The 13961-nt window shown below is 37.2% G+C and overlaps 1 protein-coding gene across 4 annotated transcripts in view; it reads left to right on the top strand.

The window, feature by feature from the left end:
- The window catches only part of MNS1 (meiosis specific nuclear structural 1), a 104768-nt gene that overhangs the window by 52967 nt on the left and 37840 nt on the right, over positions 1 to 13961 (top strand). For all 4 annotated transcript variants that reach the window (XM_043921179.1, XM_043921180.1, XM_043921181.1 and 1 more), the window contains one exon: positions 938 to 1065. In XM_043921179.1, the coding sequence (XP_043777114.1) occupies positions 938 to 1065 (128 nt within the window). The remainder of the gene's footprint in view (positions 1 to 937; positions 1066 to 13961) is intronic.

Here is a 13961-nt window from a genome sequence, read left to right as displayed (position 1 = left end):
CCTCTCCAGGGGATCTTCCTGACCCAGGTATCAAACCCAAGTTTCCTGCATTGGTAGGCAGGTTCTTTACCGCTGAGCCACCAAGAAACCCCTTTTATGTGTTTATTCTTTCCTAAATATAGTATTTAATCAAGTCTCTAAATCTTTCAACCATTTTATAGGAAATAGGAAAAAGAAACAAGATAAGTGATATCTTGGGGAAGCAATTGGTCAAATTCAGAATGTGGGACATTCTGTTCCACATTTCTACATGTCCTAATTTCTACAACAAGTCAGTGCCTAGCTAGGGGGAATAGGGTGGAGGGGGGAGGAACTGTGTGAGGAGACTTAAAAAATGAAAGAGACTTAACATAAATAGTAACTAGATACAGTATATGGGTTGGCTTGGATTTTGATTCGCACAAACCAAAAAAATAAATAGAAAAAGGATCCTTGAGACAATCAGGGAAACCTGAGTATGGACAAGTTATTAGACTTTTCTAAGGAATTATTGTTAATTTATTTCAGTTTGTTAATGGTATGTTTATATAAGAAGAAATTCTTGTCAGAGATCATTATTGAATTACAAAGTAATGATATACCTAGAATTTGTTTTTGAATACTCTAGCAAAAAAAAAAATGCAGAAAAAAGTAGGAGTGGAGTAGAAGAGTAAGGAAACAAGACTGGGAAAATATTGATAATTGTTGAAGATGAGTGATGGCTTCCGGAGGGTGTGTTTCAATAGTCTTCTTTTCGTGTTTGATGTTTGGAATTTTCCATGAAAAAATGTTCAGAAAAATTATTTATGGAAATAATATTTTGCATTTTAAAATAAAATGTGAATAGTTGACTGCTCAGAAGGCACTTGTAGTTTTCTGCTGTAAAACAAATTCAGCCTTTATGAAAAAATATCTGATTCTGGAGGACAAATGACTAAAGTTTTGTTTTTTTATTTAGGCAGAAGAAAACAAAAGATTGAGGGAACTCCAGCTTGAACAAGAAGAAAAATTGGCTACGGAACTGGCAAAACTAAAACGTGAAAGTCTAAAGGATGAAAAGTTGAGGCAACAAGTAAGAGAAAACAGGTATCTTGACTCCAAAACCTTTATTTATTTAGTCTTTATCTTTAAAGTTTTATGTAATGCTTATCACTTGAGAGTGAAATTTCTTTCTTTATGTCATTGTACTCAGTTAATATTTTGAGTGGAAATACTTACTGCTTTAAATCCTATATGTATGTGTGTGTGTGTGTATATACACACATATATATATTCATTTGAGAAAAGAGGTCCTATTCATAGAAATAAAGTGATAATATTTAAGGTGAAAATTAATATCAATTCCCTCTTCTCTTTTCTCTAAAGATTATTTTTTAAATGACCTCTTTAAAAAAAAATAGACTCATGAATCTGACTCTTAAGAGAAATCTTAGGTGACGCCTAATTTAATTTTATGCCCCTACATAAATTTCCTACAGTATTTCTGGAAGATGGCTGATCATCTGTGGTTCAGCATGTCTAGTGACTATAATAGAAACTTTCCTTTTCATTCAGCTCTTTGAATACTCCTTTTTCCTCTGTTGTTTCAAAGTTAATTTCTCTGTAATTTCCAGGCAGTTGTCTTAGTTCCCTTATCTGACTGAAACAGAAATAGAGTTCTTCTTTAGGACATCCTTTCCTATTCCCAGGTGGCTCAGTGGTAAAGAATCTGCCTGCCAAGCAGGAGACCTGGGTTTGATCCCTGGGTTGGAAAGATTTCCTGGAGAAGGGACCAGCTACCCGGTCCAGTATTCTGGCCTTAAAAATTCCATGAACTGTATAGTCTATGGGGTCACCAAGAGTCGGGCATTACTGAGGGACTTTCACTTTCACTTCACTTTCACTTATTTATGAATTCACTAAACATTTCCTTCTATAAAGTATCCTTCATTCTTTCATTTGTTCCTTAACATGACTTCAAGCTTCTTCCCCATCCTGATTGTCTTCTGTAGATGTGACTTAGACTTGTAATGTTCCTTAACAAAATATTGGGGGCTTTCCTGATAGTTCAGCAGTAAAGAATCCACCTGCCAATGCAGGAGACACAGGTTCGATCCCTGGGTCAGAAAGATCCACTGAAGGAGGAAATGGCAACCCACTCCAGTATTCTTGCCTTGAAAATCCCATGGACACAGAAGCCTGCTGGGCTACAGTCCATAGGGTCACAAAGTGTCAGATGCGACTGAACACACACACGATCAAAATACTGTTCCCACAATTATGTGTAATACTCTAGGGTGTTGTTCAGTACCCCTAATAGTGAGATTGTTAACCACATTGTTCTGGAATATGTTCCTTAATGTTGCCTCAGATCACTTTCAGTGGCAGCCTATCACACTGTTAATTAAAACTCAGGCTAACTAAATGCCCATTCTGTACTTACATAGTTGAATATATTTGGAATTTACTTTGATGGTTGTTACATTTTATCTTGACTGAACAAGGCTTCTATAGAATATGATATGACCCATGGATAAGCTTCAGAGGTTTTTGAGCTTCTTTAAATTACATGTAAATATATTTGGCAAATAAAGCCATGTGAATTTTTCTGTGTCCACAACTTCTATCGAATTCTCTAGGAGTTACTATTCTTTAAAAAAAAAAAAAAAAGATTTAAAATGACTGCCAGTGTCTTCATAGTGTTCTAGTCTCAAGCTATCTTTTTTGATCCTAATTCTCCAATCATTTAGTTATCATGATACTTTTATGTTATCTGAAGATGAAATAAATGTTCCGTTATTTCATGGCTTTAATTCATTGATAAGAATTAAATGCAGGAGCTTTGTAGCAGTTGCAAACTACTTGATTCAGATAGATGCTCCCTCTCAGAGCAGACTATCTGGAGAAGGTATAAAAATAAGACATGGGAGAGGAAGGAAACCAGAGTAGTGAGCGTGGCTTTTGTAGCTGCATTTCTTCTGGAAGTTTTTGCAGGTGGCACAAGTATGGCTAAAAGTTAAGTGAAGGTGAGCTTGACCAGTAAGCATATAGCAAGGTGTTCAGCATCATCTTACATGATACATGCTTGCGAATTTTCTACTTTAGTGTATGTTTTACTTTAATAATCCAGAAGCTAATTAGGTTTTACTGGATAGAAACAGATGAAGAGATACTATGGGAGCAGATCAGTTGAACAGATCCAGAATAAGCATAGAGAAACAAAAGGATAGAAGAATACAAAAGAGATCTTAAAAGCAATAAGAGCTGTGCTGACAAGTTCTACCAGATGTATAATTTTAGTTCTGGTAGTAGAAATGAATGAGGATGATGCAGAAATGCAATATTCAAAGAGATATAGGCTGAAAGAGATATAGGCTGTGAATTTCCAAAAATAGTAAAAGACAAAGTCACAGGTTTAGACATAATAAATAATTAAAAACATATTTATGCTTGTTCTAGTCAAACTTTCAAAATCTAACAATGGAGAAAAATCATAAAAATTTACAAAAGTAGCCACACAAAAAAGACTGTTGCCTTCAAAGGAACAATAGTAAGAAGTCTGACTGAACTTTGAGCAGCAATGTTAGCAAATAGAAGACAGTGGATTTAAAGGGCCAAAAGAAAATAATAGCCCATTTAGAATTCTATACATTGTAGAAATTTTCTTCAAATGTAAGACAAAAGTCATTTGTTGAGTATTCTTTCAAATAGAGTATGTTTCTCCTCAGCATGGTAAAATAGTGACTGACATGGAGAGTGGACCATTTTCTGATCACTGTACTCATCTGCAGATTGGCAGGTCTAAATTCAAGGAAGTGTTTGCTTTAGTCCTTGAAATGTATCTGAAATAATTGAAAATCATCTCAATCATGATTAGGCTCTTCTAATTTAATTTTTAAAACCCAGGGCAAATTTTTAAGAATCATTGAAATTTATTTTGAAAAGTTGAAGTTCAGAAGTCATGAGACTTTTTATCTTGAACACATGATTTTGTTTAATTTAAAAAGATATTTAAAAGTTTAATTTTTTCACAGCTTTTAACTAGAATTGAGAAACTGTAGTATTAGAAATCTCTTTTTAATTATACCGTTAGTCAGTAATTACAATTAGTAATAATTGTTTAGTTATTAGAATTAATTGTATAATTATGACTATGTAATTTATAGTTATTAAATAATGGATTACTATAGATTATATAGTTAACCTATAGCTTCATGAAAACAAAAACAAGTACCTTGTTTATAACTTGTGTTAGTTCAGCAAAAACTAGCTCAAAGAAGAGTCAGAGACAGCCTTTCCTTATTAAATGTACAGCCAATTCCTTGCCAATGACAGTATGATTATAGTCCAGACTGATAATCAAGATGTTAATTTTATAAACACAGATGAGATGGATTTTAAAAATAACATTTTTAGTCAAACAAAGTAGAGACTTGATTACTGATAACTCTGCATTAAAGGAAATACTAGTAGTTGTTCTGGAGGTAGAAGAATAGCCCCAACATGAGTTTCAGAACCTCTGGGAGGCAAATGTGTAGTAACTCTAGGTGAGATTTGAATGTGTTAATCATTTATTGGAATGATTGGATTTGGAATTTAAAATATATGAAGAGTTAAAAACGTTGTTGTTGGTCATTCACTAAGTCGTGCCTACTCTGCGGCCCCATGAACTGCAGCTCACAGTGGATATCCTTGCTGTCTATGGGACTTTAAAGAGTCTTCTCTAGCACCACAGTTCAAAAGCATCAATTCTTTGGTGCTCAGCCTTCTTTATGGTCCAGCTGTCACATCTGTACATGACTACTGGAAAAACCACAGCTTTGCCTATGTGGACCTTTGTTGGCAAAGTGATGTCTGTGCTTTTTAGTACACTGTCAAGGTTTGTCATAGATTTTCTCCCAAGAGCAGACTCTTCGTGTCTGCGGTATCCATCCAAATTGATTTTGGAGCCCCCCAAAATAAAGTTTGTCACTGTTCCATTTTTTCCCCCATCTATTTGCCATGAAGTGATGGTATCAGATGCCATGGTTTTAGTTTTTTGATTGTTGAGTTTTAAGCCAGCTTTTCACTCTTTTCTTTCACCTTTCACCTTCAACAAGAGGCTCTTTAGTTACTCTCTACTTTCTGCCATTAAAGTGGTATCATCTACATATCTGAGGTTGTTGGTATTTTTCCTGGCAATCTTGATTCCAGCTTGTGAGTCATCCAGTCCAACATTTAGTTAAGATGTACTCTGCAAATAAGTTAAGCAGGGTGACAATATACAGCCTTGACGTACTCCTTTCCCAATTTGGAACCAGTCCTTTGTTCCATGTCCAGTTCTATCTGTTGCTTCTTGTCCTGCATACAGGTTTTGCGGGAACCAGGTAATGTGGTCTGGTATTCCAGTCTCTTGTGATCCACACAGTCAAAGGCTTTAGTGTAGTCAATGCAGCAGAAGTAGATGTTTTTTGGAATTCCCTTGTTTTTTCTGTAATCTAGCATATTTTGATGATTTGATTTCTGGTTCCTCTGCCTTTTCTAAATCTAGCTTGTACATGTGGAAGTTCTTGGTTCATGTACTGCTGAAGCCTAGCTTGAAGGAGTTTGAGTGTTATCTTGCTGGCATGTGAAATGAGTGCAATTGTGTAGTAATTTGAACATTCTTTGGATTTGCCTTTCTTTGGGATTGGAATGAAAACTGACCTTTTCTAGTCCTGTGGCCACTGCCGAGTTTTCCAAATTTGCTGGCATATTGAGTGCAACACTTTAATAGCATCACCTTTAGGATTTGAAATAGCTCAGTTAGATTATGAGACTGACGTGCTGCCTACTGTGCTAAGGAGGCAGACATGAAATAGCTCAGTTAGAATTCCATCAACTCCACTAGCTTTGTTTGTGGTAATGCTTCCTAAGGCCCACTTGACTTCACACTCCAGGATGTCTGGCTCTAGATGAATGATCACCCCATGGTGGTTACCTGGTCATTAAGAGCTTTTTTGTACAGTTCTTCTGTGTATTCTTGCCACCTATTCTTAATATCTTCTGCTTCTACTAGGTCCTTGCTGGTTTTGTCATTTATTGTGTCTTCTTTGCATGAAATGTTCCCTTGGTAGTTCCAGTTTTCTTAAAAAGATCTCTAGTCTTTCCCATTCTATTGTTTTTCTCTATTTCTTTGCATTGTTCACTTAAGAAAACTTTCTTATCTCTCCTTGCTATTCTCTGGAACTCTGCATTCACTTGGGAATATCTTTCCCTTTATCCTTTGCCTTTTGTTTCTCTTCTTATCTCAGCTATTTGTAAGGCCTCCTCTGACAATCACTTTGCCTTCTTGCATTTCTTTTTCTTGGAGATGGTTTTGGTCACCACCTCCTGTACAGTGTTATGAACCTCCATCCATAGTTCTTCAGGCATGCTGTCTACCTGATCTAGTCCCTTGAATCTATTTGTCACCTCCACTGTATAAGCATAAGGGATTGGATTTAGGTCATACCCGAATGGCCTAGTGGTTTCCTCTACTTTCTTCAGTTTGAGCCTGAATTTTGCAAAATGGAGCTGATGATCTAAGCCACAGTCAGCTCCAGGTCTTGTTTTTGCTAGCTGTGTAGAGCTTCTCCATCTTCAACTGCAAAGAACTCATTGTTCAGTCACTCAGTCATGTCTGAGTCTTTGCAACCCCATGCACTGCAGCAAACCAAGCTTCCCTGTCCTTCACCATTTCCTGGAGCTTGCTCAAATTCGTGTCCATTCAATCAGTGGTACCATCCAACCATCTCATCCTCTGTCATCCCCTTCTCCTCCTGCCTTTAATCTTTCCCAGTGTCAGGTCTTTTCTAATAAGTTGGGTCTTCACATCAGGTGGCCAGAGTATCTGAGCTTCAGCTTCAGCATCAGTCCTTCCAATGAATATTCAGGATTGATTTCTTTAAGGATTGACTGGTTTGATCTCCTTGCATTCCAAGGGACTCTTAAGAGTCTTCTCCAGCACCACAGTTCAAGCATCAATTCTTTGGCGCTCAGCATTCTTTATGGTCCAACTCTCCCATCCATAAATGACTGTTGGAAAAACCATAGCTCTGACTGAAGTGAAGTGAAGTGAAGTGAAGTCACTCAGTCGTGTCCGACTCTTTGCGACCCCATGGACTGTAGCCTACCAGGCTTCTCCCATGGGATTTTCCAGGCAAGAGTACTGGAGTGGGTTGCCATTTCCTTCTCCAGAAGATTTTCCCCACCCAGGGATCAAACCTGCGTCTCCCACATTGTAGGCAGACGCTTTACCATCTGAGCCACCAGGGAAGTCCTATCGCTTTGACTGGATGGACTTTTTTTGGCAAAGTGATGTCACTGCCTTTTAATCTGCTGTCTGGCTTTTTCATAGCTTTTCTTCCAAGGAGCAAACATCTTTTAATTTCACAGCTGGTGTCACCATCTGCAGTGATTTTGGAGCCCTAGAAAATAAACTGTCACTGTTTCCATTGTTTCCCCATCTTTTTGCCATGAAATAATGGGACTGGGTGCCATGATCTTGGTTTTTTGAATGTTGAGTTTTAAGCCAGCTTTTTCACTGTCCTTTTTTACCTTCATCAAGAGGCTCTTTAATTCCTCTTCACTTTCTGCCGTAAGGGTGATGTCATCTGCATATCTGAAGTCACTGATAATTCTCCCAGCAATCCTGATTTCAGCCTGGCATTTTGCATGATGTACTCTGCATATCAGTTAAATAAGCAGGGTGACAATATACAACCTTGTTGTAGTCCTTTCACAATTTTGAGCTGGTTTGTTCTATGTCCAGTTTTAACATTTGCTTCTTGACCTGCATACAAGTTTTGCAGGAGGCAGGTAAGGTGGTTTGGTATTCCCATCTTTTTAAGAATTTTCCACAGTTTGTTGTGATCCGCACAAACACTTTAATGTAGTCAGTGAAGCAGAAATAGGTGTTTTTCTGGAATTCTCCTGGTTTTTCCTATGATCCAGTGGATGTTGGCAGTAAGCCACAGTCAGTTCCAGGTCTTGTTTTTGCTAACTGTATAGAGCTTCTGCATCTTCAGCTGCAAAGAATATAATCAATCTGATTTCGGTACTGACCACCCAATGATGTCCATGTGTAAAGTCATCTCTTGTGTTGTTGGAAGAGGGTGTTTGCTATGACCAATGTGTTTTCTTGGCAAAGCTCTGTTAGCCTTTCCCCTGCTTCATTTTGTACTCTAAGGCCAAATTTGGCTGTTATTCCAGGTATCTCTTCACTCCCTACTTTTGCATTCCAGTCCCCGATGATGAAAAGAACATCTTTTTTTGGTGTTAGTTCTAGGAGGTCATGTAGGTCTTCATAGAATCTCAACTTCATCTTCTTCAGCAAAACTGTGATGTTGAATGGTTTGCCATGAAAATGAACAGAGATCAGTATCATTTTTGAGATTGTACCCAAGTACTGCATTTTGGACTCATTTGTTAATTATGAGGGCTGCTCCATTCCTTCTAAGCAATTCTTGCTCACAGTAGTAAAATAATGGTCATCTGAATTAAATACACCCAGTCCTGACCATTTTAGTTCACTGATTCCTAAGGTGTTGATGTTCAGTCTTGCCATCTCTTATTTGACTACATCCAATTTACCTTGATTCATGAACCTAACATTCTAGGTTCCTATGCAATATTGTTCTTTACAGCATTGGATTTTACTTTCACTACCAGATACAACCACAACTGGGCATAATTTCCACTTTGGCTCAGCCTCTTCATTCCTTCTGGAGCTCTTTCTCTGCTCTTCTCTAGCAGTATATTGAACTGCTACTGACCTGGGGGGGCTCATCTTTCAGTGTCATGTCGTTTTTGTCTTTTCATACTGTTCATAGGGTTCTCAAGGTAACAATACTGAAGTGATTTGGCATTCCCTTCTCCAGTGGACCACATTTTGTCAGGCCCTAGCAGGGACATGCGCTTCAGCCATTCAGTATAGCTGGGTGACATGAACTATAACAAAAGTCAGGTAGGAAGTACATACATGGAGTTAAAGTGTCAATAACCTTTTATTATTTAGTAAAAAATAATGAAGAAATTTTATTAGACTTTAAACAAACATATCTCTGTAATAAAAATTGGAAAAAAATACATAATTAACAAATTCATGGAGGGAAAATGTTAAAAAGCAGTTGATGAACCTGTGCAAGCAAGAGTTAACCTAGCACACTTGAGACTAATATCTTTAGGAAGTCCTGCTTTTGCAAGTTTGGTCCTTGGCTGGTGTCTGGAAATTTGGATTTTAAGAAGGTTCCTAGCACTCTTTGATAAGAGTGCCTAAGTTGTTTGGAGAAACAGTACAGTTTCTGCTGGACTCTGTTTCCTCTGGTAGTCAGGAATTTGCTATTCCGTTGGCAGAGGATATGTGCATGGCCAGCCCCTAATAAAAACTGTGGGCCCTGAGTCTCTAGTGCGATTTCCTGGAGACAATTTTCACATATTGCTACAACTCATTGCTTGGGAAATTAAGTGTGTCCAGGGTTACTCCACTGGGAGAGGACTTTTGGAAACTTGCAGCTTATTTCCTCCAGACTTTACCCACATGCTTTTCCTCCATTCTGATTCTGCTCTGTATTTCACTATGATTTATCACATGGAAATAATAATATATAATAAATATAAATATAAATAAATATAAATCATATCCATAGACTTAATATAAATTATATCCAAATAATAAATATAAATCATATCAATGAGTATAACTATATGCTGAGTCCTGTGAATCCTCCAAGTGGGGGATCAAAACCAGGGGTGCAGTATGGTCTTGGGGACTCCAAACATAGAGGCAAGAAGAAGAGAGGACACAAAACATGTAGGACAAATAGAAAGAAAATACTAAGACTGTAAATTTAAACCTGGCTATATTTGTAGTTTTAATAAACATATTTGAACCATTTATGAACAAAGACCATGTGTTATGTCAGAACAGATCAACAGATTTTCAACACATTTATTTCATATGTTCTCTGACCACAGTGGAGTTAAACTAGATACACAGTAACCAAAAAAAAAGAAAGAAACTAGGCAATCTTTGTATGTTTAGATATTTTGAAATATGCTTTTAAATAACCCCAGACCAAAGAAGTAATTAAAATTGAAATTAGAAAGTGTTTTTAACTAAATGATCATGAAAGTGCCACAGATTAACAGTTGTAAGATTGGAGTGACATCTAGGAAATAGTGTAGAAGCAGCTCCAAGTTCCTGCCCTTCCAGTCAAACTAGCAGAAACTGTCAGAAGCAACTCTGTAAGAACTCTGAACAACAAAGTTTTATAGCAACCAAGTGAATGCTGAAACAAGAAAAAAGAAACTTAGCAATGGTGGCAGAAGTTTGTATGTTTTTACTTGTCCTTGCTCCACCCACTCCCTGCTCTGAGGCAGTCTTGATGGCAGCAACCCATACTGCGAGTACTGGTTCTGGAAGAAGAAAAGCAGATATTACAAATTATTGTGTCTGTATATTCTAACCTGCCTGGGAGCTACCTGAAGGACTGACAGAAGGTGCTCATCTGTGTTTCTCCTAATTCATATATCAGACCAGAAAAGTAAATTGTATCTCTGGCTAAGATTTAAGTTCCAGAGTATATAAAGGATTTCTATAATTCAGCAACAGAAGACAACCCAATTTAAAAATGGGCCAAGTACTTTAAGATTTCTCTAGAGAAGTTACAGTGGGCAGTAGCACATGAAAAAGCACTCACCATTAGTTATTGTGTCTATGTGCTCAGTCATGTCAGACTCTTTGTGACTCTATGGACTATAGCCCACCAGGCTCCTCTGTCCTTGGAATTCTCCAGGCAAAAATCCTGGAGTAGGTTGCCATTTCCTTATCTGGGTATCTTACCGACCCAGGGATCAAACCCACATCTCTTGTGTCTCCTGCATTGGCAGGCAGGTTCTTTACCATTAGCGCCCCCTGGGAAGCCCAACATGAGTTATTAGGCAAATGCACATCAGAACCACAAAGAGATACCATCTTACACCTGTTGAATAACTGTAGTAAGCAATGGAAGGTAAGTGTTTGTGAAGATGTGGCCAAATTGGAACCTTCAGATACTGTTGCTAAGAATGTAAAATGGTGCACTGTGGAAAACAGTTTGGCAATTTCTCAAAAAGTTAAACATAGAATTACCATATGATTCAGCAATTCCACACTTAGGTATACACTCAAGAAAATGGAAAAACAGGGACTCAGATACTTGTATGTAGATATTCAGTGCGGCATTATTCACAGTAGTCAAAAGGTAGAAGCCAGCTAAGTGTCTATCAAATGATGAGTAGATAAATGAAATGTGGTATATACATGCAATAGAATATTGCTCAGTTATAAAAGGGAATGAAGCTCTGATACATGCTGCAGTATGGTTGAACCTTGAAAAGCATTATCCTAAGTAAAGTAGGTGCAGAGTACGTCATGCGAAATGCCAGGCTGGATGAAGCCAAAGCTGGAATCAAGATTGCTGGGAGAAATATCAATAACCTTAAATATACAGATGACACCACCCTTATGGCAGACAGTGAAGAGGAACTAAAGAGCCTCTTGATGAAAGTGAAAGAGGAGAGTGAAAAATCTGGCTTAAAACTCAACATTCAAAAAGCAAAGATCATGACATCTGGTCCCATCACTTCATGGCAATTAGATGGGGAAACAATGGGAACAGTGACAGACTTTATTTTGGGGGCTCCAAAATCACTGCAGATGGTGACTGCAGCCATGAAATTAAAAGATGCTTGCTCTTTGGAAGAAGAGCTATGACAAACCTAAACAACGTATTAAAAAGCAGTGACATCACTTTGCTGACAAAGGTCCGTCTAGTCAAAGCTGTAGTTTTTCCAGTATTCATGTATAGATGTGAGAGTTGGACCATAAAGTTCCCATAAAGAAAGCTGAGCATGGAAGAATTGATGCTTTTGAACTGTGGTGTTGGAGAAGACTCTTGAGAGTCCCTTGGACTGTAAGGAGATCCAACCAGTCCATCCTAAAGGAAGTAAGTCCTGAATATTCACTGGAAGGACTGATGCTGAAGCCTAAGCTCCGATACTGTGGCCACCTGCTGTGAAGAACTCACTCATTGAAAAGACCCTAATGCTGGGAAAGATTGAAGGCAGGAGGAGAAGGGGATGACAGAGGATGAGATTGTTGGATGTCATCACTGACTCGATGGAATGAGTTTGAGCAAGCTCCGGGAGTTGGTGATGGACAGGGAAGCCTGGTGTGCAACAGTTGGTGGGGTTGCAAAGAGTCTTGACACGACTAAGTGACTGAACTGAAGTGAAGTAAGCCAGAAACAAAAGGACAAAGGCTATATAATTCCACTTACATGACATATCTAGGAATAGATTTATAGAAACAAAAAGTAAACTAGAGGGGAAGGGGTGATTGGGGAGTTATTGCTTAAATAGGTAAAGCACTTCTTTTTGGGAGAAAATTTTTGGAAATAGTGTTGATAGTTGCTGAGCATTATGAAGTAATAACACCACTGAATTGTACACTTAAACTGATTAAAACGGCAAATATTTTACCACAATAAAAAATTCTAGGATTTAAAAAAAAAAATTTATCCCCGTAAGTAGCTGAAGCTATTTCCTTGAGGCTAGCATATAATCTAAAAGAACTATTAGGAAAGAACACTCCATCTGGAATTATTTGAAAACAAAGAGAAAATTCCCATCTGGAGTGACTTAAAATAATGTAGTAGATACAGATAAGAACAGAAATGAGCATTTTAGAATGTAAACATTAAAGTAGAATCAACAAAGCCAAAAATTGTGCCTTTAAAAAGGCCAATAAAATTGGCAGTCTCTGGCAGGAATAATAAAGTGTAAAAGAGAATGCACAAATAGCCACTTCTAGGAATGGATAATGGGATAATGGATAACTTTAGATTGTACAAATGGGAGATCACTGTAGATCATAGGATACTGTGAACAATTTTATGTGAATTTGAAAATTTAAGTGAATAACTAAGTAGCACATTTACTAAGCTGACTGGCTTAGTGAAATTGGAAATGGCTCTGTAATGTCAGTTTTGTCAAAAAGTAAGTGTGCATATGTGTGTGGATCTGTTTTTGGATTTTTCTATCCCATCCTTCCTCAACTGGAGTTCCATAAGAGGATTAAGCCTCACAGAAAGTTGAGTGATTGTATTTTTAATTTTCTCAAAGACAGTATACAGTTGATATTATTTCAGATCCAGAAGAGCTAAGTTAATCCATTGTATATAATAGATGCCTAAGGGCATTGGAGCTTACTTAACACTTCTGGTAGAGAAGAACTGATCTATTCTATTCCATTGATCCATTTGTTCAGTCCTGTGCTAAAACCACACTGTCTCAAATATTATGACATTATAAAAAGTATTCATCCTGAAGAAGTCCCCCAAAAGATTGTTTTAGCCATTCCTACTTTGCATTTCCATGTATGTTTTAGAATTACTGCAGAGCATTCAGAAATAGACATTTAAGAAAATGATACTGAATCACTTAGATTCACATATGGAAGAAAGTGAACTTGATTTATACCTCACAACACACGTAAAAATCAGTTCCTGAAGGGTAATAAGCTAAAAATTAATGGTGAAATAGCAAAGCTTTGAGCAACTAATACAAAAAAATATCTATATGTTTGTGGGTTGGGCAGCATTTCCTAAAACATGACACAGAAGTCATTGACAGTGAAGAAAAGATTAGTGGATTAGAATACTTCTCTCTATCTGAAGAAACCAGTCTGAGAGTAACTACAGACCTGGAAGGAAATATTTACAATGCATATAGCCAACAAGAAACTTTTATCCGCAATATATAAAGAACTTTTATGCAACAATAAGAAGTAGACAAACCAGTATAAAAATGAAAAAAACTTACTGATCAAGAATGTCCAAGAAGTTATATAAATAGGTCAAACTTATAAAAAGGTCTCAGTTCCATTAGTAATAGAGAAACAAAACCCCAATGATAATTACATCACCACAAGAACAGTTAAAATCTATGACAAGACTAAAGCA

The sequence above is a fragment of the Cervus elaphus genome, chromosome 12, assembly GCF_910594005.1.
Source record: "Cervus elaphus chromosome 12, mCerEla1.1, whole genome shotgun sequence".
NCBI classification, from domain to species: domain Eukaryota; kingdom Metazoa; phylum Chordata; class Mammalia; order Artiodactyla; family Cervidae; genus Cervus; species Cervus elaphus.
The sequence above is the reverse complement of the archived record's forward strand: the minus strand, read 5'-3'. Positions and strand labels throughout refer to the sequence as shown.